The sequence below is a fragment of the Bufo bufo genome, chromosome 8, assembly GCF_905171765.1.
Source record: "Bufo bufo chromosome 8, aBufBuf1.1, whole genome shotgun sequence".
NCBI lineage: Eukaryota > Metazoa > Chordata > Amphibia > Anura > Bufonidae > Bufo > Bufo bufo.
Window position 1 is genome coordinate 24,007,704 of NC_053396.1, and position 23,497 is coordinate 24,031,200.

The 23,497-nt window shown below is 45.8% G+C and overlaps 1 protein-coding gene across 1 annotated transcript in view; it reads right to left on the minus strand.

Moving 5' to 3' along the window:
* Positions 1–14,443: 14,443 nt before the first annotated feature.
* The window catches only part of BCAP31 (B cell receptor associated protein 31), a 56,013-nt gene continuing 46,959 nt past the window's right edge, over positions 14,444–23,497 (minus strand). Inside the window, exon 8 of the mRNA XM_040442745.1 lies at positions 14,444–16,014. Coding sequence (XP_040298679.1) covers positions 15,976–16,014 — 39 coding nt within the window. The 3' untranslated portion in view covers positions 14,444–15,975. The remainder of the gene's footprint in view (positions 16,015–23,497) is intronic.

Consider the following 23,497-nt stretch of genomic DNA (forward strand, 5'->3'; position numbering starts at 1 on the left):
TAGCTAAAACCCATTTGGAGTTGCCTTTTGAGCCAATCACTTGCCACTTGGATCTGTTTCTTTGAATCAAAACCTATTAGACATTATCGATGATATAGGGGTTGGGCCCCAAGAATAATTTTCTGGTGGGCAAAAGAAACCCCAGTCTGACATTGGCCGTACATATATGGTGAAGGTTCGTAAGGGGTTAATTGCTGTAAATTTCAAAAAAATCGATGAATTTATTCCCTATTATTTGTGGCAGATTTATCAATTTTGTGCTTCACAGATGAATTTTACATATGGGATGTTCTATATATTATAATATTGTGACTACATACATCCACCAGGAACGCTGGGAATATGAGCAGGATGTGTACGTGATAGGGACCAGATATTTAGGTTTCACTCTCTCTGTGCGGGTAGCCTGCCCCCCCCGTCCCCCATTCTAAGTCACGAGTCACAGGAATGGATTACGCAAGGGGCAGGTCAGCTGTTGTGGTAATGTCATCCAGCTGGGGATCCCAGGATCCTGCAGCCCCCTGTATAATGTAAGCTGCAGAGCCTTAGGATTAGTATTACAGGCCAGGGGACTGCGGTAAATCTCCGCATGACGGGCTCTACCTCACTGCACGGGTCAATAAAAATACAAAGTGCATCAGACGCGATATAAATACAGAATAATATGTAATGGTATACCTCGAGTAAGTATGTAAAGAAGAAATACAATTGTAATATGTAACCACAGAGACCCATAGGCCTGCACAGGAGCTGTGTACACAAACAGGTAGCAGGTTTTGATGGAAGATTATTGCAGAGTTGCTTTCTTTGCAAGGCTCTGGTGCTGTATTGAAAGTTCTGCAAATGGCTAAGGATTCTGCTTGCTGCAGCTGAATAGAACCATAATTCAGAGGCAGAATATTAGTCCTTAGTCCTGGTTGTAATCCTCTGTGCCATAAGTATTTCTACCGATTGCTTGTACCTACCCTGACACACTGTAACACACTTCAGCTGCATGAAAGCAGCCCAAGGTGAACATGGAAGGTAAGCAGGAGGGTTTCTATTCACTGACAGCACAGATTTTGAAACAGTGAGAAGTAACGGTTCTTTTGAGGAGGCTATCAAGCACAGCGCCGTACCTTGTTAGTGGCTACGCTGGGTATGGCAGCTCATTTGAATGGGACTGAGCGGCACCGTGTGACTGATGGATGTGACAGCACCGGCCGAGGAAGAGACCACATCACTTGCAGAGAGCGGCGCAGTCCCTTCTAATAGGTGATCGGTGGGGGTGTCGGGAGTTGGACCCTCCCCGATCAGACATTAATAACCTATCTGGAAAATAGGTAATCAATATTTCACTCCAATCTAGACTTGAATGCCCTCAAATCATGCAGACCTGCCCACCTTGGCGCAATTCGCAAAAACACGACCCTAATACACATACCTGATGCCTTTTATGCCACATTTTTGCCCCCAGTGTGAGACAGGTGGCGTACGTTCAATGGAGGCACACCATGAAACTGCTACAGAGCCAGGGTAAGGGAGGCCCAGAGCTGAACTCCTTCATCTCCTGTCAGGAAAGTCACTGCAAAGACATTATTTCACCTTCCCTTAAATGGTAACTGTATAAATTCCTATGCACTGAGCTCCCCCTAGTGGTGGCTGCAGGCAGCCAGCTTTGTAATAAAAGGGAAGCTGGAGATTTATCAGTGTGCTCATTCTGAGCACCATATTTATTACAATTTTTTTGTATAATTTTTTTTCTGTTAATAAAAAAAAAAGTTACCTTGTCAGAAATCTGGGGGCGTTGCAAGGGACTAATTGTCGCACGTGTACTGGGGAATTGGTTTTGCCAGGGAGGTCCATACTAAGTTTTGCTCCGGGATCTTATGAGATCTGCATATGTCCCTGCAGATGGCCCTATGTATGGATCAATGCAGACATGAACACCCTCATTGTTATTTCCAGTGCATTTCCTAGAACAGGTTCTATTGATAGATGCTATTCGCTGTGGCCTGTAGTTACTAAGTGTCTGGAATTACCATCTACACTGGGCTGAGATATTCTGGCCCCTCTCCCAGATGTCTCCTATTATTGTAGATTGGTTACACTGAACACTTTTTGATCATTACATAAAACAGAATTTTACACAATGGTTATAACACCATCTACACCTGGATTGCTCAGGTAACCTGATGGGAACAGGTAGCATTGGGGGAAGGGGGTGCCTTGAATTACCAAGGATACTGTATTTTTTTTTACTGGAGAACCAAATCTGTATTAAATATGCACATGTGTGAGTTTAAATTCAACTCATCGACTCCCATGGCCTGTGGCATTGTCAACATTGAGGTGTTGTTTGCACCAGGAGTGTGTCACCAAGGGACCCGGCCTTGGTGGAGTAAAAGCCCTAGTCCAGGTGTCCACTAAAGTAGTTGGGGGACACCATATAGATAGTGTAGCTGGTTCAGCTATTTCAGGGCGGGCTTTTACTGGGAACAGGCAATGTGTTGGGTGGGTGCCTGTTCCCCATGCTCCAGTCCGGGATTTTGGAATATGCCCATGTCCAGGGATGGTATTTAATCCTGTTGCTGGACTTAGGTATGGCTCCCAGTCTCACTCTGGAGAGTGTGCAGACAGAGGCCTGGTGAGGCTCTGTCAGTGTGGTCTCAGCTAGGCAAGGCTGAGGGGCCACGAGGCTATGCAATAGCCTGGACTTTGGGGGACTCAGCGACGCCTGGGAACAAGCTTTGAAAGGTCAGAGTTGGGAGGACTGCGAGACCACAACCCCCTCCAAAGGTACTGCATTTGTTACAGCCTGAGGGCTGGTAAACTGTATGTCTGGGGTAAGCCGCAACTGGTTCCATGTGGGAACGCTATCGTATAGCCGAGTTAGGGATACGATGTTTATTATGTTTAGGTAGAGCCCAGATGGGCAGGCTTTTGTTTTATGCCATGTTGTGTATGAAGAGTGTAAAAATAAATCACACTGTTTGGACCTGAAACCCAGTGGTTATGAAGATAATTCTGTGAGAATGACCCCCGAATAAGAGACGATCCCTTACAGGCCTTAAAGGGTTTGTTCAGGATTTTGCATCCTCAGGGTAGGCCATCACTATCTGATCGGGCAGGGATCTGACACTCCCTATCGATCAGATGTTCCTCAGTAGCTCCTGTGCCATTACTACACAGCTCCATCCACTGTGTAGCCATAGACCTGGTTACAGCAGCACTGCCCCCATTTACTTTAGTGGGAGCGGTGCTGCAGTAATCAGCTCCGTCCGTCGACTTGACCCACAAAGATTGGATAGTGATGGCCCATCACCAGTAAACTCCTGGAACCCACTTTAAAGGGTACCCATATGGATCCGTGAACCACGATGCATATTGAAAAAAAAAAACACCAGGTGCATTAAAAATACAGAAATCTGAATAAAACCAGGTAAATATAATCGGCACAGTTTTTTCCCCCCAAAGTTAATACAGTCCCGAATCTGGCTACAAGAGGACCTCTGCCTCTGACAAATAGGTCTTAAAGCACAGTAGACATTGTCCATACGGATCTACGTGTGATGGAGATCAGTGCATGACTTTGTCTATATAAAGTATTTGTCTATAATATAAAACATAGCGCCACCATGTGTTCTAAATTGAAAACTCATGGCCTGACGGATGATAGGAGACAAATTGCTCCTTTTATTTATTTTTATTAACTTTTGCCTAGAACTATTGAGACCAGGACAGGCTGGTGAAGTGTTGGACTCCAGTGACCACCCCTTGACACCAGGCCTTCATGTCCACAACATTCTGCAAGTCTTTGTCACTCACTTTTACAGGAGGATCACATTCTCTACATACCATGGAATCAGAAGTGTCCATTTAACTGTTGTACCAAAAACTTAAAGAGATATCCCATTATTAATGTAAAAAATTAAAATCCAATATCACATAATACATGACAGTCTCTTTCTAACATACTTAGAACCAGCCCTGTACCTCCCATGGATCCAGAGATCTCCCCTTTCTTTGCTCCAATGGCTCTGCTAGGTTGATGGCAGCTTAGGGGGTGTGCACTTTTTCAGGAGGCATGTCCCTTCTACTGCAGCTAGTGGCAGTTGAAGGATGGAACTGAGCAAGTGCGTCCACCTCGGTGTGCAGGACAGAGATATTAGAAAAAGAGAAAACAGCAGGTGGCGCTATACACATAGATTTCAGTCAATAACTCCAGGTGCTGGTTCGAAAACTTTAATAGGGTTGTTCGAGATTCAAAAACATGATTAGGCTTTTTTTTTCCCAGGAACAGCACCCCTCTTGGCTAGTGTCTGGTATTACACCTCAGCCCCATCAAGTGCCGCGGCAGACCTATACATGAAAGCAATGGGCTCACCAGAACCTTTAGGGTCTGTTCACATGTGCTGAATTTGAAACAGATTTCAGCACCGATTCCGCTCCAAAAGCCATGTCAAATTTGACGACTACCCTCATTCCATAGATGCAAAAAGGGTTCCACAACCCTATTCACATGCAGCAGAAATAATATGGGTAGAGGACACAACAAAGTGCTTCCGTGGGGTTTCGTCCCGTACTTCCGTTACGCAAAAAGATAGAACATGTCCTAACTTTTTGCGGAATGGCCAGATCACGGACCCATTAAAGTGAATGGGTCCGCGATCCGCTGCGGCTGCCCCACGGTGGGTGTTTGTGCATTGCGCCACTGGGCGCACACGTTGGTGTGCAAGAGGCCTAATCCTCATGCAGATCTGCTGCACATCCAGCAGCACCTTCACAGCAGAAATCGGCCTCAGATTTCTGCCACGGAAATAAATGCTGGTTTTTATGCCGAGCAGTGACCTTACTCTTAGGCCTCTTTCACACGGGCGTCCCGGATTTGCTTCTATCTTCATTCAGCAGGACCTGCGCTGACGTCACCACGCGGTGAGCACAATTACGTCATCGAAGGTCCTTTTGCAGGTCCTGAAAGAAGAAGAAAGAAGACGATGCCGGCTGCGCAATCATTTCGATGAGGTGAGTTATTTTATTTTTTAACCCCTCAATCGACATTTTAGTATGCATTCTGTATTAAGAATGCTATCATTTTCCCTTATAACCATGTTACTGGTAATTTACTTTAATAGGGTCCGGGGTTGCTCATCCCTATCATCTCCTAGCAACCATGCTTGCGGATGCTTGAGATTTTCACGCAGCCCCATTAATTTCTATGGGGCCTGTGTTGCGTGAAAAACGCAGAATACAGAACATTTTGCGATTTTCACGCAACCGCTCATCTGCATAGCCCCATTGAAGTAAATGGGTCCGGATTCAGTGCGGGTGCAATGCGTTCACCTTGCGCATTGCACCCGTGCGGAATTCTCGCCCGTGTGAAAGGGGCCTTAGTGAATAATAATTGAATGACCGAATTAGGGAAAGTATTGTCCTATATGGTTTCAAAAACCTCTGGCGTATCACACATTGCCACCAACTCCAGAAGAGGTGAGGTTATGATAGTAGTGACAGGCCAGTCCAGTGGGGGATTTGAGGGTCAGATTCCTCGCCATTATATGCAGCATGAAAAAGAATATTCAAATTATTGAATTTAATATTTTGGGGTGGAAAAAAGTTTAAGGTTCTGGAGCCACCATTCTCAAGCTAGATCATTAAGTAGGACTAGATACTATATTTTCTGGTCCACTAACACCATGGGGGTGGAAACGGGCACAGTCGTAGAAGAACTGTTGGAAATGTCCTTCTTCTGTGCCTTTAATAAAAATGTTCTCTAGGTGCATGCATCCACAAACATTTCAAGCTTCTTGATGCGGGACTCCTATGAAGACACTTTGGTCTGTGGTGAACATCTCTACTACAGAGACAACCTACCCACCACTGTTTCATAAAGAATTTGCAAAATATCGTATTCTGTGAAGGGTTATTGCAAAACATGAAGACAGTCCTAGATTCACCATTCCCTTCTAAGTAATCCTATGTCTCTCAAAGAGGTTAGGTAGATGGATACATTTATCAATAGAGGCATTTATATGTCTCCACAACTTGATGGACCTTCTACTGCAGTGTTCCTCAACTCCAGTCCTCAGGGCCCACCTGCCAGACATGATTTAAGAATATCCCACAGAATGAACACCTGTGGTAAGTCCTGATGCATTGACACTATATGACCTGCTCAACAGTAAGGAAATCCTGAAAACATGACCAGCAGGTGGGTCCTGAGGACTAGAGATGAGGAACACTGCTATAGAATCCATTCAAACATCTCCACACCTTGAGAGATCTGCTAGAGAATCATGGAAACATCTCCAAACATTGATGACCCTTCTACAGAATCCATCAAAACTTCTCCACACCTTTATGGACCTTGTACATGGTAAGAGATGTGAGAAGTCAACCAATCAATAAATACATTTAAGACTCATAGCTATTTGCCAATTTTCCAACCTAGTTATCCAGGAGGTCATGTTGCAGTTGGTTTTCTGTTTAGCTGCTACAAGGTTATAACCCTAGATCTGGTCAGTTCTAGTTGTGTTCTGAATACTTAACTATCAGGCATGTTATTCTCAGTCATGTGGCAGCGATCCATAATGACTTTATCTGCTTCATTCCAGTGCTGTCAAATCTTTGTCTTGCCATATTTACACGTGAAAGTGGTGATTACCTGGCTCTGTCCATGTCACCAGCCAATGGTGCAATGATTCATTCACATCAGGATAAGAGGTACCCTTAATTAAAAAGAACGTGATCCGTAACATGAGAGCAAAATGGCCAAGTCTCTATATAGATGTAGAGAAAGCGACATAAGAAATCCCAACAATGTGGCTGAGAGAGTTGTGTGCAGATGCTCTCACTTAAAATCAAGAGCTTGTGTTCATGGTTGAGTGAAAGTCGGCTAGTCACTTGGGGCCAGCTCCAAAGTAAAAAAAAAAGGGGACTTAGGGCCCAATATTTTACAGAGACAGTCCATGATTTGGTGGCTTAGCCTCAGGAGAAGCCATCAATATCTGATGTCCCTTGCTGATCTGCTGTTTCAGACTAGCTCCGGCACTGGAAGTCGAGCTGGAACTACACAGCTCCATCCATCACGTAGTGTGTAGTTTTGTTATCAGAGCTACTGAAGAACAGCTGATCGGTAGAGGACCCTTGATGACCTACATGGAGGATGGGAAAATCCTAGAATACCTGTTCTATTAAACTCATCACATCAATTATCAAGGTCGGTCTAAGATCAATTACAACCTGCTGCTGGATCGGTCAATAATAATATACCCAGGGGCCTCTGATGGTCATCTTCCATTTTCTGCCATACCATCTAAAGCTATGTTGACATGTCAGGGTTGAAATCCGGTTATCTGTTCTGATCTAGGAAAACTGGAATTACCGGATTGGGATCCCAATGGCTATAATGGGGACCGTTGGGTTTCCATGATTTTGCCAGACAAAATATGGCTGCAGGCGGCTGTATTTTGTCCTTTTTTGCAAGATTCTGTGACTAAGGCTTCCGTCAGAAACCCTGTAGCAGATATGAACCTAGCTTTTCCATCAGGATGATGTCTATGACTTTCCATCAAGTATGGTGGCCAAACTACACTGCTCAAAAAAATAAAGGGAACACAAAAAAAAACACATCCTAGATCTGAGTTAAATAAATATTCTTCTGAAATACTTTGTTCTTTACATAGTTGAATGTGCTGACAACAAAATCACACAAAAATAAAAAAATGGAAATCAAATTTTTCAACCCATGGAGGTCTGGATTTGGAGTCACCCTTAAAATTAAAGTGGAAAAACACACTACAGGCTGATCCAACTTTGATGTAATGTCCTTAAAACAAGTCAAAATGAGGCTCAGTAGTGTGTGTGGCCTCCACGTGCCTGTATGACCTCCCTACAACGCCTGTGCATGCTCCTGATGAGGTGGCGGACGGTCTCCTGAGGGATCTCCTCCCAGACCTGGACTAAAGCATCTGCCAACTCCTGGACAGTCTGTGGTGCAACGTGACGTTGGTGGATAGAGCGAGACATGATGTCCCAGATGTGCTCAATTGGATTCAGGTCTGGGGAACGGGCGGGCCAGTCCATAGCATCAATGCCTTTGTCTTGCAGGAACTGCTGACACACTCCAGCCACATGAGGTCTAGCATTGTCTTGCATTAGGAGGAACCCAGGGCCAACCGCACCAGCATATGGTCTCACAAGGGGTCTGAGGATCTCATCTCTCTACCTAATGGCAGTCAGGCTACCTCTGGCGAGCACATGGAGGGCTGTGCGGCCCTCCAAAGAAATGCCACCCCACACCATTACTGACCCAATTCCAAACCGGTCATGCTGGAGGATGTTGCAGGCAGCAGAACGTTCTCCACGGCGTCTCCAGACTCTGTCACGTCTGTCACATGTGCTCAGTGTGAACCTGCTTTCATCTGTAAAGAGCACAAGGCGCCAGTGGCGAATTTGCCAATCTTGGTGTTCTCTGGCAAATGCCAAACGTCCTGCACGGTGTTGGGCTGTAAGCACAACCCCCACCTGTGGACGTCGGGCCCTCATATCACCCTCATGGAGTCTGTTTCTGACCGTTTGAGCAGACACATGCACATTTGTGGCCTGCTGGAGGTCATTTTGCAGGGCTCTGGCAGGGCTCCTCCTGTTCCTCCTTGCACAAAGGCGGAGGTAGCGGTCCTGCTGCTGGGTTGTTGCCCTCCTACGGCCTCCTCCACGTCTCCCGATGTACTGGCCTGTCTCCTGGTAGCGCCTCCATGCTCTGGACACTACGCTGACAGACACAGCAAACCTTCTAGCCACAGCTCGCATTGATGTGCCATCCTGGATAAGCTGCACTACCTGAGCCACTTGTGTGGGTTGTAGACTCCGTCTCATGCTACCACTAGAGTGAAAGCACCGCCAGCATTCAAAAGTGACCAAAACATCAGCCAGGAAGCATAGGAACTGAGAAGTGGTCTGTGATCACCACCTGCAGAACCACTCCTTTATTGGGGGTGTCTTGCTAATTGCCTATAATTTCCACCTGTTGTCTATCCCATTTGCACAACAGCATGTGAAATTGATTGTCACTCAGTGTTGCTTCCTAAGTGGACAGTTTGATTTCACAGAAGTGTGATTGACTTGGAGTTACATTGTGTTGTTTAAGTGTTCCCTTTATTTTTTTGAGCAGTGTAGATTCCCAGAACTCTCTCCCTTCACTTTGGGGGCCCTGTTCTGAAGAGAAGAGTGGGTCCTAGAGGTGGGACCTGCACCTCACATTGATGGCACATCCTATGGTGATATTCCATACATTTTGCAGATTGGAATACCCCATTACGGTCTCCACACAGCTTTCTAATAGACACATGGAGCTGATTTGGGTGACTTTTTTAAAATGGTCTCTGTTCCCCATATCAACCAATCACTACGAAGCTTTCATTTTGTATTCTGTGTTGTGATTGGTTGTCATGGGCAACAAAAACAGTTTCATAAATCTCCCCTATTGTGTGCTTTGGGAGTGGCTCTCCGATAACAGGTTAGACTATGAGCTACATTCAGTAGAACAGCCTGACCTTGATTCTTTGCATCCAGTGCCAAAGTATGACTGAACTGGTGATGTCCACCACAAGATATCAGTCATGAAGAAGTTCTAGCCACCTGCCATGAAATACTTCCCCCAGAGATAACCCTCTGATTCTAGGCAGACACTCCCGCAGCTTTCTGGTAATGTCCGCTATCTTGCACCTGCAGGTTTTGAAGGACACATAGGATACCTAAATAAACTTTACCTAAACTACTGTTTCATTCTGAACACAACACTTTATTGTAGGTTGTAAAGACATTACATTTATCCCTCCCATGTCCACCTCCGGTAAAATTGTCTCTTCTCTGAAAGGCTCCAGCTTACGGGAAAATAAAATAGTGTTGACGATGGAGATGAGTTGAGATGATTCAGGAGTGAAAACCAATGAAATCAAAAGGGGCCCAGCATGCATGTGGGACCTGCACTTCCTGGATTTCATGGTCACTGTTATGGCACCCAACAGGTGAGCTTTAGTGTTAGGACCCGTCTTATAGAGATCGCCTTGGCGTGCGGCAGACGGGCTCAAATGATTTTGTACAAAATGTATTTGCTAAGCACCTCTAAGTTATAAGCATAGCATAGCATTTGCAATGTAATATACTCTTGTACTCTACTTTTGGTTTGTAGAGTGCTGTTGCACATGACAATACTTGGGCCAGCTGATTACCAACTTCTAAAGGCTAACGAGCGGGACAATTATTAGGAAGAAGCATTCGAATGAAAGCTTGTTCACGATAATTGCCCTGTGCCACTGGTCACCTGATGAATGAGCTAATGATCATCAAGTGCGAGCATCGTTGATGTGACACCAAAATAGTTTCTGGGCAGCAGGTCATCCTGTATAAACATCGATCCCTTGTTCCCATACAGCGAAGATGACTGCTACATGTAAATGCAGGTCTCACCTCAGGTGATAAGGCAATTATCAGGAATGAACTACAGTCCTGATCGAAAGTTTAAGACCACTTAAATGGCAAAAAATCATATTTAGCATGGCTGGATCTTAACAAGGTCCCAAGTAGAGCTTCAACATGCAACAAGAAGAAATGGGAGTGAGACAAAACATTTTTTGAGCATTCAATTTAATGAAAACAACGAATAAACTGAAACAGGCAGTTTTTCAGCTGATCAAAATTTTAGGCCCACATGCCTTAAAAAGGCCAAATCTGTGCAAAGATGTGAATTCATTGTCATTTTCTGTCAGGTAGTCACACGTTGTGATGGCAAAGGCAAAAAAACTCTCCCTTTTTGAACTTGGTCGGGTTGTTGAACTCCATAAGCAGGGTCTCTCACAGCGCGCCATCGCTGCTGAGGTGGGACGCAGTAAGACAGTCATTTGGAATTTCTTAAATGATCCTGAGGGTTACGGAACAAAAAAGTCAAGTGGAAGACCCAAAAAAATTTCACCAGCACTGAGCTGGAGGATCCAATTGGCTGTCCGACAAGACACTGGACGATCCTCGACCCAAATTAAGGCCCTTACTGGTGCTGACTGCAGCCCCATAACCATCAGACGGCATCTGAGACTGAAGGGCTTCAAAAACAAAAAACGTCTTCAAAGACCTCGTCTCCTTGAACGCCACAGAACTGCTCGTTTGGACTTTGCAAGAGAGCACCAAACATGGGACATTCAAAAGGTGGAAGAAAGTTTTATTCTCTGATGAGAAAAAAAATTAACCTTGATGGTCCTGATGGTTTCCAACGTTACTGGCATGACAGGCAGATTCCACCTGAGATGTTTTCTAGGCGCCACAGTGGAGGGTCCACCATAATGGTCTGGGGGGCTTTTTCCTTCAGTGGAACAATGGAGCTTCAGGAAGTGCAGGGGCGTCAAACGGCCGCTGACTATGTCCAGATGTTGCAGAGAGCATTCCTCATGACTGAGGGCCCTCGTTTGTGTGGTAACGACTGGGTTTTTCAACAGGACAACGCTACAGTACACAATGCCCGCAGGACAAGGGACTTCTTCCAGGAAAATAACATCACTCTTTTGGCCCATCCTGCGTGTTCCCCTGATCTAAATCCAATTGAGAACCTTTGGGGATGAATGGCAAGGGAAGTTTACAAAAATGGACAACAGTTCCAGATAGTAGATGGCCTTCATGCGGCTGTCTTCACCACTTGGAGAAATGTTCCCACTCACCTCATGGAAACTCTTGCATCAAGCATGCCGAAACAATAACGGCGGAGCTACTCATTACTGAGTTCATGTTTGGAAGTTGGATTTCTGTTTTGGGGGGTTTAGTTTTTTTTTGGAGGTGTGGTCCTAAACTGAAAAACAGCCTGTTTCAGTTTATTCGTTGTTTTTATTAAATTGAATGCTCAGAAAATGTTTTGTCTCACTCCCATTTCTTCTTGTTGCATGTTGAAGCTCTACTTGGAACCTTGTTATGATCCAGCCATGCTAAATAGGATTTTTTGCCATTTTTCAAGTGGTCTTAAACTTTTGATCAGGACGGTATTTAGATTACCTGACTGAAACCCAACCTGATGTCACAGCAATTATCTGACTGAAATCCATTGTGGCGTCACAGTAGATATCCATTGTGGCGTCACAGTAGATTACCTGAAACTCAATGTGATGTCACAGATCATCTGACTGAAACCAAATGTGATGTCACAGCAGATTACCTGACTAAAACCCAATGTGAAGTCACAGCAGATTACCTGACTGAAACCCAATGTGATGTCACAGCAGTTAACAGACTGAAACCCACTATGACATCACAGTATTAACCTGAAACTCAATGTGATGTCACAGATTACCTGACTGAAACCTATTGTGATGTCACAGCAGATTACCACACCAAATGTGGTAACAACTTTCCTAACCAAAACCCACTTGTGATGTCACGTCTACCCATCAAGATGAAACCTGTGATGTCACAGTAGGCGATCTATGGCCAGACACCAAGAACAGAATGCCCCTCTCAATGAAAAGTATACGGGCTCCTTCATTTCCACCTAATTTGATGATTGGGCTTTAACCATTGACCACTTCATTCATGGCTCTCCAAAAACTAAACCTTTACATGTGATCTAGTAGAAAGAAAGAACAATTTTTTTTTTTGAGCCCTTGCCTGCAGGTTCCTCGGTGCAGCTGTATAGTTTGCACATACAGTATATTGTATATGTCTACTACATAGGTTAAAGTCCCCTAAAGTCAATACGTAAATCATATATAGGTTACTCAACCAATGAAATAGCAGCCAGACCAGTGTGGTGGCTAATTTTTTTTTTAAATTCTCCTGGCTTTTAAATTCCAGATCATGTAAAGAGGAATCTCCCAAGGAAGTGAACCATCTTGCTAGCGCCTTTTCTTAGAAGTGGCTCCCTATGAATATCACTTCAAAACCCACCTCTGCAACAAGCCTTGGGGTTTGACAAGCCAAATATCCATCTGTAGACAGCTATTTTGGGGTGCTTGCCCCTCGTCAGTACTGAGTACGTTCCTGGCTGGCTGGGTGCGATGCCTTGAATGCGGCTTAGGCAGGGTAAGCCAAATTCCAGATCATGAAGTGTTTTGGTGGCATGGGTAAGACAAATCCAGTCCAAGACTCCATACCCAATGCCCTGCAGTCCATGGGGAAAAAAAACAAAACAATCCCTCTGGGAACCATTATGGCTGGCTCTAAGCACGGTCTGCCATTTTTACACCTTGCCTCCGCCATTATTTGAGCTGGACTAATGAAATATAAGTTTTGGGTTTGTTTGAGGGACACTTTCTTGTAATGTGGAATATGGTCTTTGATCTGCTGGGTTCCTGGGAACTGTAACCAAACTGAAACATGGCCTTGGTTAAGCATCTTGCTTTGCTATGTATCAGACAGACCAAGATAAATGGTAACCCCACTGATTTCACGGACCTCTCCTTACATTTGAGATGTATGAAGTACCCACAGACCGAACGTCTGCCTTTATCGGTAGTTGATGTGGAGTTTGCCCTCCTTTCATCCTCTGTATGACATTCTTGTGGGATTTCATGAACTACCCATACAAAGTCATGGGAAATGCACACAACACGTGTACATGGCTTTTAAGAGCATCATACAACATAAATCTTGTAGAGATCCACTCACTTCCATCCGATTCCTTAAAGGGTTATAGTACCTATGTAACTGGCTGAACTGTTTCAGGAGGTTTTAAAATATGCAAATTAGCCTCTAGGAGCAACGGGGGCGTTGCCATTACACCTAGAGACTCTGCTCTCTCTGAAACTGCCTCTTCCTCTGCACTTTGATTGACAGGGCCAGGAAGGTGTGATGATGTTTATAGTGCCTGGTCCTGTCAAAGTGCAGAGGGAGCAGCAGTTGCAGAGAGAGCAGAGCCTCTAGGTGTAATGGTAACGCCCCCGTTGCTCCTGGAGCCTCATTTGCATATATTAACATTTTTCTCAGCAATGCGGGCACATATGAACATGGGACCAACACAGATGTCTTCAGCTGCCAAGCGCACATAGGTACAAAACTGCTGACAGATGCCCTAAGGTTTTCTAATACCTTTCCCCGCTCACTGTAACATCCTACTAGAAGGGCTGTGTGAAGAGCTACTAATTTGGGTGACTCAGGCCCGATAGAAGAAGGAGCAGGGCCCATAAATGCACAGATGTAAACCAGATGTAAGGCTGGGCAACGCTCCCACCCTGACCTGGACATTTACAATAGAAGAACATTTATCATTTAGCATATAATCCCTTCCAGGCAAATTAAACCGTCAACTGAGACAATCCAGAAAGTCACAAAAACTACAAGGAAATCACATCAAGCAATAAGACGCCTTTCCAAGGAGAAGAGAACGGAGTGGAAAATTCCAGGTGATACGAGCAGCCTTCTACTGGATGTGGTGCGGAGAAGTGATAAGCAGCGATCACGACCTTGTAACGTAGATACGGTATGGAGATCAAATTATATCACTTTATTACATATAATAACAATTGGACACAGGAATTCTGATAATGCAAATCATAAAAGAAAAGCGGGAGCCATAAGAAGAGAGCAAAAGGAGACAGACGTGTAATAAACCCATTGGTGTCAATGTAAACGTATGAAGCAGAGGACGTGGTGTTAAAGCTGTGCCGTGGTAATTATAAAAAAGAAAAAAAATGTCCGTCATTGGTTCACCCTTCCCACTCATAGGACAGGACAACGTGGCAGATACTGTCGAGTAACCGTTGCTTTGGGTTGCCAAGGACGTGACTGATACAGGACCATCACAAGGCCAGCTATAGCCTAGAGTCTACCAGTGATGGCTAACCTCCGGCAGTCCAGCTGTGGTGAAACTACGACTCCCAGCATGCTCCATTAATTTCTATGGAGTTCTAAGAACAGCCAAGCAAGTGTACATCTTGGGAGTCGTAGTTTTACCACAGCTGCAGTGCCAGAGGTTAGGCATCACAGGCCTAGACAGACTGGCTAACAGACGAACGACGGCAGAGTCCCCTGGAAGTAACCTAACCCTGAAGCTACAATAGATCAGAAAGTAGACAGACTAAGAATTATAAGCCTACTCCATGAAAACTGAGGGGTGTGAGGGGGCGGAGCATGACACAGTGATGCTTTCTTTGGTGTTCTTGAATCGTTGTGTCATGCTCCGCCTTCTCAGGCCCTGCACTAGGCTTAATACAGTGTTAGTTTTGCCTGGCGTCTTCTCTTATAGCGAACGTACCACTAGTTTTCACCCTTAGATAGATGACAAGAATACAGGATGCCTACGTTGTTGAACATACTTCTTGCATAACTGAAAAAATGACCTTGAGATGCCAAGCGTCCTGAAGGCAGGGGGACGGTCCAGAGGGCAGGGGGACGGTCCAGAGGGCAGGGGAGCATCCCAGCTAACCTTCCCAACCCCTCCCCTCTGCTATTGAGTGATAGCTCTAACAGAAATCAAGTTATGGCGCTGTTACTCAGGAACAGGGGGGGGAGTCAGGACACCTGGTATCTCGGTTGGTGATTAAAACTTTGTGTTTTCAGTTATGCAAGGGATCTGATATCCACTTGTATTCTTGTCACCAATCTAGGGGTGTTATCACTTTGGGGGGAGAGGGGGGGGGTGTCAAAACTGATGACAGATTCACTTTAAAGAGGTTCTCACGGATTGTGGCTTCTGCAGGAACTGAAACGGTCATTTACCTTCCACATGCATTCATATAGGACGTTTCTATGGCTGTCCATACAGCACTGCAGTGTATATATAGACGTGAATGTAAGCAGAGCCACCATAGCTAGTGCTCTAGCTGAACTAGAAGATAAATTACAGACATTTTGCACGATGGGTGGCAACATATACTTTAGGAATTTCAGAGAACCCTTTAAAGCTCAACACAGGCAAGATGTCAGCAAGTAGTGAGATGGGAGGTGGTTTCCACTCTGCCAGGACTGGTGGACATAGCAGGGCACCTGAATGGGGAGAGCTGCTGTCAACTGGCACAATCTTCAATCCTCCTTTTTATCTTTTGATCCGTCTTGCACTGCCTGTTGGGAAAATAGAGGCAAAAATGAGGGTGTCGGTTGACAATTGCTTGAGGCAGATAGAAGCACTGATATTTCGCCTTGCCACCGTAATGATTTCAAGTGTGGTCCAACTAACTACATTTTATATGGGGTGTTGGAAGGTCAGTGTCAGATAACTGCAACTTAAAGGGCACCTATCAGGAAAATCAATCCTATTTACAAGGCAGTATGCCTGGTTTGAGTTGATCCTTCTGATTAAAATGATACCTGTCTTGTTAAAATTGTTTGCGGCATTCCTGAAAAAAAAAAATACTTTTATTCCTTATGCAATAGCAGTTTTCAGTGCACCGAGGGGAGGGGCATAGTCCCTCAGCTTTCCAGTGCTGGCCACGCCCCTCAGTGTACTGAAGCCCTCACTTGCATAAAGATTAAAAGTCTTCTTTCTAGGGAATGCCACAACCGATTTTCACAAGACAGGTATCATTTGAATCTGTAGGATCAACTCTTTAATAAGGTTGATCCTGCTGAGAGGTGCTCTTTAATAAGGTTGTCCAACTCTGGAATATGGAATATGCTGGGAAGTCAGCTAAAATAAATAATAGCAGTACTATTCAGATAGTAGATACAACAACGTCACTCCAGTTTTCCCCACTGGGCTTTGGTCACCTGGCTGCAGTCGTCGCAAGTGACTGCTGCAGCCAAGCACCAGTATCATCGGATCACCGTAGCTCCTGAGTTGCCCATTTCCCAGCATTGTCCTGTTTCTTGCTGTATAAAGTTCATTTTTGCACAGGCAGGTAGTGCTTTATATTAGTAAAATAACCAGTACACATCCATCTAAGCCTCTACGCCACCCCAGGTCCAGCGTTGCACCACTCTGGGATTGGTTTTTTTCTGGCCCGTTATGATATGACCACTGCAGCCAATCACTGGTGTTAGCGGCAACGCTCCTTAAGAAGATGACTTGCCAAATTGTTGATGTGGCCACTTCTAAGGTTTTTGGTTTCTGACCAAGGTTTTATTTTTTTTGTCCGCCTTCACTTGCAGTGACATCCCTTTGGACCACCTTTACTCTATGGGTCGGTACCATTACGATACCAAATGAGTATCATTTTTCATGTTTTAATACTTTTTGAGCAATAAAAATACTTTGGCGTAAAAAAAAATCATCAGTTTTTTTGCGCCACCCTATTCTGAGAACCATAGGTCTTGAACTGGAGAAGCGCAGCAGTAACCAGCACTGTCCACTACACAATGGGAGGAGCTAGCCAAAAACAGCTGATCGGTGGGTGGTGCGTGGCCTATCAGATATTTACAGCTTAGCGAAAGGATAGGCCATCAGTAGTAAAATCCAGGTCAACTCCTCGTTTTGGATCCATTGATGGTGGTGTACAGAGGTGAAATGATGAAAACTGCGCCACCGTCCAAATACTTGTGTATCCCACAATGTACAGCACTTGGTACACATTCTGCCCTCCCTCATTACCCGATTATCAGTATATAGATGTAATTACTGTAATTTAATGTATCCCGAGTCCTACACAAATTAGGAGAACATCTGAGGAATTTTTGGTGATGGCTTCTCCTTAATGAGACCACACCATTGTGATCTGTAGAACATACTCATGCTTGGTTAACTCGGACACAACTGGGGGGGGGGGGGGGGGGGGGGGGGATGCAGACAATGCTGAGGAGTTCAGTATTAAATATTCCATAAAATTTTAATTAGGGAGATGTGAGGCGTACAAAAGGATTTGACTCACGGGTCTACGGCATTCTTTGTACGCTCTGCTTAAAAGCGGCAAAACTGCAATGCTGCAGTGATGTCCCCAAAACTCAACCATCCCTGCCAAGGAGTTTGCTTAGCTTGGGATTAATGCAAGAGAAGGTGGCCTTCTCCTTAGAGGGTATTACTGTGAGTGGATTACAACCATCAAGTCATGTGGACCAAATGGAGACCCCCTCCAAGGCTACTTTCACGCATGCGAGCTGCCTATTGGGGTTCTCTGGATTGAGCATAGCCGGAGAGTGGCGCATGCTCACCAGACCCCATTGACTATAATCGGATGCGGAGGGGATCTGGACGCTCCTCGGCATATATGCTGGGATTCAACTAGACAAAAACCATTGCGTGCTACAACTTTTGTCCACCCGAATCTCGGCTGATATGTCAAGAAGCATCTCGTTACAGACAAACGGGTTCAGCAGGCAGGCGGCACTATCCGGCTATGCTGGATGCGGAGAACTCCGGCAGGCTGTTCTCCGACGGGACAGACTGCTGGATTTCTTTGATGCATGTGTGAAAGTAGTCTAAGTGTTAATGAGAGCCTCACGCAGGGTGGACTCTGGAGGAAACCCAAAGACAACCACAGTTTGTAAGACTGACATGTAGGACTACATCACTGACTCCACCGCGTGCTTCGTTACCAGGAGCAGCATAAAGTAGTGACAGGTAATGTTGATTTCGGCGGTCTGCCTAACTTACTGTATAATTATTGCAACTCGTGATGGAGAAAAGTTGCGGTTATTTATGAGCCACTCGTTCCAACCACCAAGTAGAAATCCATCATGAGGTGCAATGACTATACAGTAAGTTCTCAGCAACCACCTAATATTAGCACGAGTGACAGACCACTGAAATGTGCATCATTTCTCAGTACTTGATGCTACCCATGGTGAGGGCAGTATAAAGTGAATGACAGGTTCCCACTCCTTCGTTCATTTCAGACCCCCTGATATTCAGTTTACAACATGCTCCTAGTTTCAGACTGCTTCTCATGTGGAAATGGTCTTTTCCCAGTAACACATGCTGGATCTGTGTGTCCAGGATGCTGCTGTCTTCCCCCTGCAAACTGCCTTGTGTTTACTTTCCTCCCTGTCTATAGCCTGCGAGGGGCTGCTCTCCATGGATGCTTTCCGACCTCTCCACGCTCTGATCTTGTGTGCACATCCTCCTCCCTCTCCAACACAAAGTAGAGAGAGCAGAGAGACAGAGCAGTAAGAAACAGGAGAGCACAGCTCTGATTTAGATCACATCCAGCAGCACCAGCAACTAGGTGAAAGGCTCAACGGGGTTGTCCCATCTCACACTTTGGTGGCATATCGCTAGGATATGCCACCAGTGTCGGATAGGTGCGGGTTCCACATCTTTTTACTAGAATGGGGCCCCCAAAGTAAATGAGGGCGCACCGCACAAGTGCAGCCACCTTCCACAGGAGTGCTGGAACTCCAACAGAAGTGAATAGAGAGCACGGTGCAGTGCGCTCTCCTCATTTTCGGTGGCCCGTTCTGGAGACAGCTGTGGGTCTCGGAGCAAGCAAACTCTCATTTATGTCCACAATGAAATGTGACCTCTTCAGCAGGTGCACAATCTACTTAGTCGGGCCTTTTCAAGGACTACACCCTGCAAACAGCTTGCTTTATATTATTATGCCAGGTCTGGGGCTAGCAGCAATATATTAGAAACCACCGCAGCACTTAACGGGTTAATGGCTCTACCCAGAGCCGGCGACCACATATGGGATTTAGGAGGTTAAATGGAACCACCATGGTCAGACTATTTATATCAGCCGGTAATGTAATACATGTCATCCAGGAGGAATTCTGTATGTGTGCTTGCACCAGTTTAGGAGAGGAGGTGGGGAAATATTGGGGGTTCTAACTCTACAAACCGCTAGGGGGTCATTCACACGACCGCGCTCGGTCCGGGAAGCACAGTGCAATAGAGCGGGGATCAGACAGGAATGGACTGTGTCATAAATCTCTATGATTAGGGGCGGACTGGGAACCTAAAGTGGCCCTGGAAAAAAAACCACAAGTGGCCCTATGTTGTAGGCAGGTCTAAATTGATAGAAGGTGGGACAACAGAAGTAGGTGGGGCCAGCAATACCATAGTGCAGCACAATATACCGCCCCAGCAGCTCCAAATACACACACAGTGCAGAACAAAATACTGCCACCCCTGCCGCAGTATTCAACTGTATCACAGTCCTGAGGATGGCGATACAGCTGAATGCAGGAAGGCACCTGCGGCCACCGGTCAAGTACCTGATACTCCTAGGATTTATTAATGCTGAGAGCATTAGACCATTATGTACCCAGCTGGTGGCAGTGAGGAGGGCTCAGTTGGCCCCTGGGATATTTCCCAGTAGGGTCTCTGGCCAGTCCGCCCCTTACTATGATGCAGTCAGTTCGGGTCAGTCCAGGAGATGTGTCGGACGCACCACGTGTATCAGACAATGTATTGATTTATTGTATTTTCTGCAGACCTTCGCTCAAGATGATGAGAGTGATATCACCAGAAGAATCCCTTCACTCGCAATCACCTAAATTGGCCATAGTCTACAAGTGCTGGGAGCCATTGATACCAGCAGCCCCAGCACAGCTGTAGGCCCCATTCTCACGACCGTATCCGCATTTTTTTGCGGATCGGATGCGGACCCATTCATTTCAATAAGGGCTCGAAAAATACAGAGACGGTGTGCTGTCTGCATCCGTATGTCCGTTCCGCAGCCCTACAAAAATATAGAGCATGTTCTATTCTTGTCCATTTTGCGGACAAGGATAGGCCTTGATACAACGGGTCCACCAAAAAAAATAATAAAAAAGATTAATCACGGACATCATCCGTATTTTATACGGATCCGCGTTTAGCGGAAAGCAAAATACATATGGTTGTGTCAGTACAGCTGTAGCCAATGTTTGGTTCTACTCATTGACAATCATTTTAATGATCCAAACAGTTCATTAAAGGGGTTATCCTCAGGATAGGTCATCAATATCAGATTGGCGGGGGTCCGATCAGCTGTATGGGGAGACGGCGCGCACAGTGCTGTCTCCCTTCTCTTTTCCTGTACACTGCAGCAGCAGACAGGAAGAAAGAGGGGAGACAGCACTGTGCGCGCCGTCTCCCCATACAGCTGATGGACAGGGGTGCCAGGTGTCGGACCCCCGCCAATCCGATATGGATGACCTATCCTGAGAAAGGGTTATCAATAGCAAAAGCCTGGACAACCCCTTTAATGGGAAAGGCCAACAAAAAAAATTAAGTCATCGATGTCAGATCGGCGGAGGTCCGACACCCGGCACCCCCGCTGATTAGCTGTATGAGGTCACATTCATGTTCAATACTAAATAACGTTCTGTCCAGGAGGATATCGATGACCCGCTGCTTAGCAATACCAGACACCTCCACATGTAGAAGAAAGACGGCTCTCCATACAAACCATTGCAATGGGCCAGGAGTAGGAATCAGCATCCAGGGTACCTCCATAATACTGCGGAGAGACGCTGCTAAATACCACAAGCCCCGAAGAGAAGACTAGCCAAACTGACCCCCAAATCCGGCACAGGCATCAGCCTCTGCAGAAAAGACTTTGGTCGCCAAGACAGAGATTTAGTGGAGGTCCACACATGCCACATGATTTTTGGCATGGGTTTAAATGCCGATTTGGTGCTGAAAACGGTGCCGAATCTGCGGTAAAACAACGGAAGGCGGCGATGCAGTTCATGCAGCCGAGGATTTTCAATGTGCGATTACACAGACTGATTATCTAGCGATTGACCAAGTTGAGGGTATGCTCACACGCGGTAACCGCGCCAAGAATGGATGTGTACCGCGTGGACACCCCAGAGAGCAGCGGCGGGAGCATACTCGCGGGTTAACTGGATCTAGACCAAGAGCAGGACAGCAGCATTGAAAATGAAAAGCCATGGCAGAAATCACAGCGGTTTCTGTGCGGGATAGGCAGCAGAGTTTGACGCGGTGGTGTGAACATACTTTCGACTAGCAAGTTAAAGGGTCACATACTATTTTCTGCCAAGCCTCTCACACCCCCACCTATCAATAGTTGCAGATAGTTAAAAAGTAACAAAACTCTTGGAAAACCCTTTCAAAGGGGTGACCCTGTTATTTATTTATTTTTAGCTCCGCTCACAGCGCCGAGTCTACCTAGCTGCGCAGGTGCAACCCCCATACATTGTGGGTTGAAACTGAGCTAGGATCCCGTGCCCCTTGTATGCCACATGATCCCGGAAGTGCCCACATAATTAGACCGGGGAGCGCAGTGCTCGTCCGTAAGGTATAAAAAATGTATCATTTTGAAGGTTTTTGTAAGACTGTGTGCAAGATAAGATTACAAAAAATAAAAATAACCGGATAACCCCTTTAAATCCGCAGAAATGTTAAAGGGCATCTGTCAGCAGTTTTGTACCTATGACACTGGCTGACCTGTTACATGTGCACTTGGCAGCTGAAGGCGTCTGTGTTGGTCCAATGTTCCTATGTGCCCGCATTGCTGAGAAAAATGAAGTTTTAATAAATGCAAATGAGCCTCTAGGAGCAACGGGGGCGTGGTCGTTACACCTAGAGGCTCTGCTCTCTCTGCAACTGCCATACCGCCTGCACTTTCATTGACAGGGCCAGGTGCGATGACATTTACACTGCCTGGCCTTGTCAAAGTACAGAGAGCACGGCAGTTGCAGAGAGAGCGGAGTCTCTAGGAGTAATGGTAACGCCCCTGTTGCTCCTAGAGGCTCATTTGCATATATTAAAACATCATATTTCTCAGCAATGCGGGCACATATGGACATGGGACCAGCACAGATAAGTTCAGCTGCCAAGTGCACATGTAACAGGTCAGCCAGTGTCAGAGGTACAAAACTGCTGACAGATGCCCTTTAAAGGCCTATTTGAAGGAGTTGTCAGAGATTACAAAAAAGGGGCTTGAGACTAAGCTGCAGTGCCATACACAGCCCATGAGTGAGAGCGGCGCTGTCTCTGCCCTCGCCGAGCTGTACGATAGAAGAGGACGACTTGAGGATCGAGTGGAAACACTGGGATCCCCTGGAAGTATTTGGGTGACGGATATATTCTCTCGGCTCCACTCCCTTAAGAGAAGTCACACATTCCGATCCCTTCAAGTTTACAGAGGCTGGCGAGTTGTAAATAGCTGCTCCCTAGCATGCCGTGTGTAACAGGAGTGTCCCCGGGGCCCCTCCTTCTGCCAGCCTGCGAGTTATCTTTATTACTAGCACCTAGCTCGACTTTAGAGGTGATTAAGTGACTCTTAACTCGTGACTTTGAAAAAGGCCAGCACGACGACAGGCCGGGCCGCACGTAGGCTGCAGGTGAATTCCTCTGTGTGGCTAAGATTCACGGCCTGGAAGAAACTCCAAATTTATTATATTTGCCATTTACATGTATTAAAAAAAATCATCTTGTGAAGAGTTATTACATTTACTGACATAGTATGGCGCCACCTGGTGTTTAAAGTGTATATCAATGTGATAATAAGCTGAGTATTGTGGATCCCCATTCCTGCCCTCGGAGAAGTGATCCTTACTTAATTCAACAGCACCCTACGCAAACTTCTTCTATGCCGCATATCAGGGAATGGACCAGAGCTTGTCCCAACATACGGTAAGGCGGAGAAGGCCACACTGACTATTTTATTTCACTACTCTAGACTCTAGGGTACAATTTTTATCTAGACTTTACTAGGGG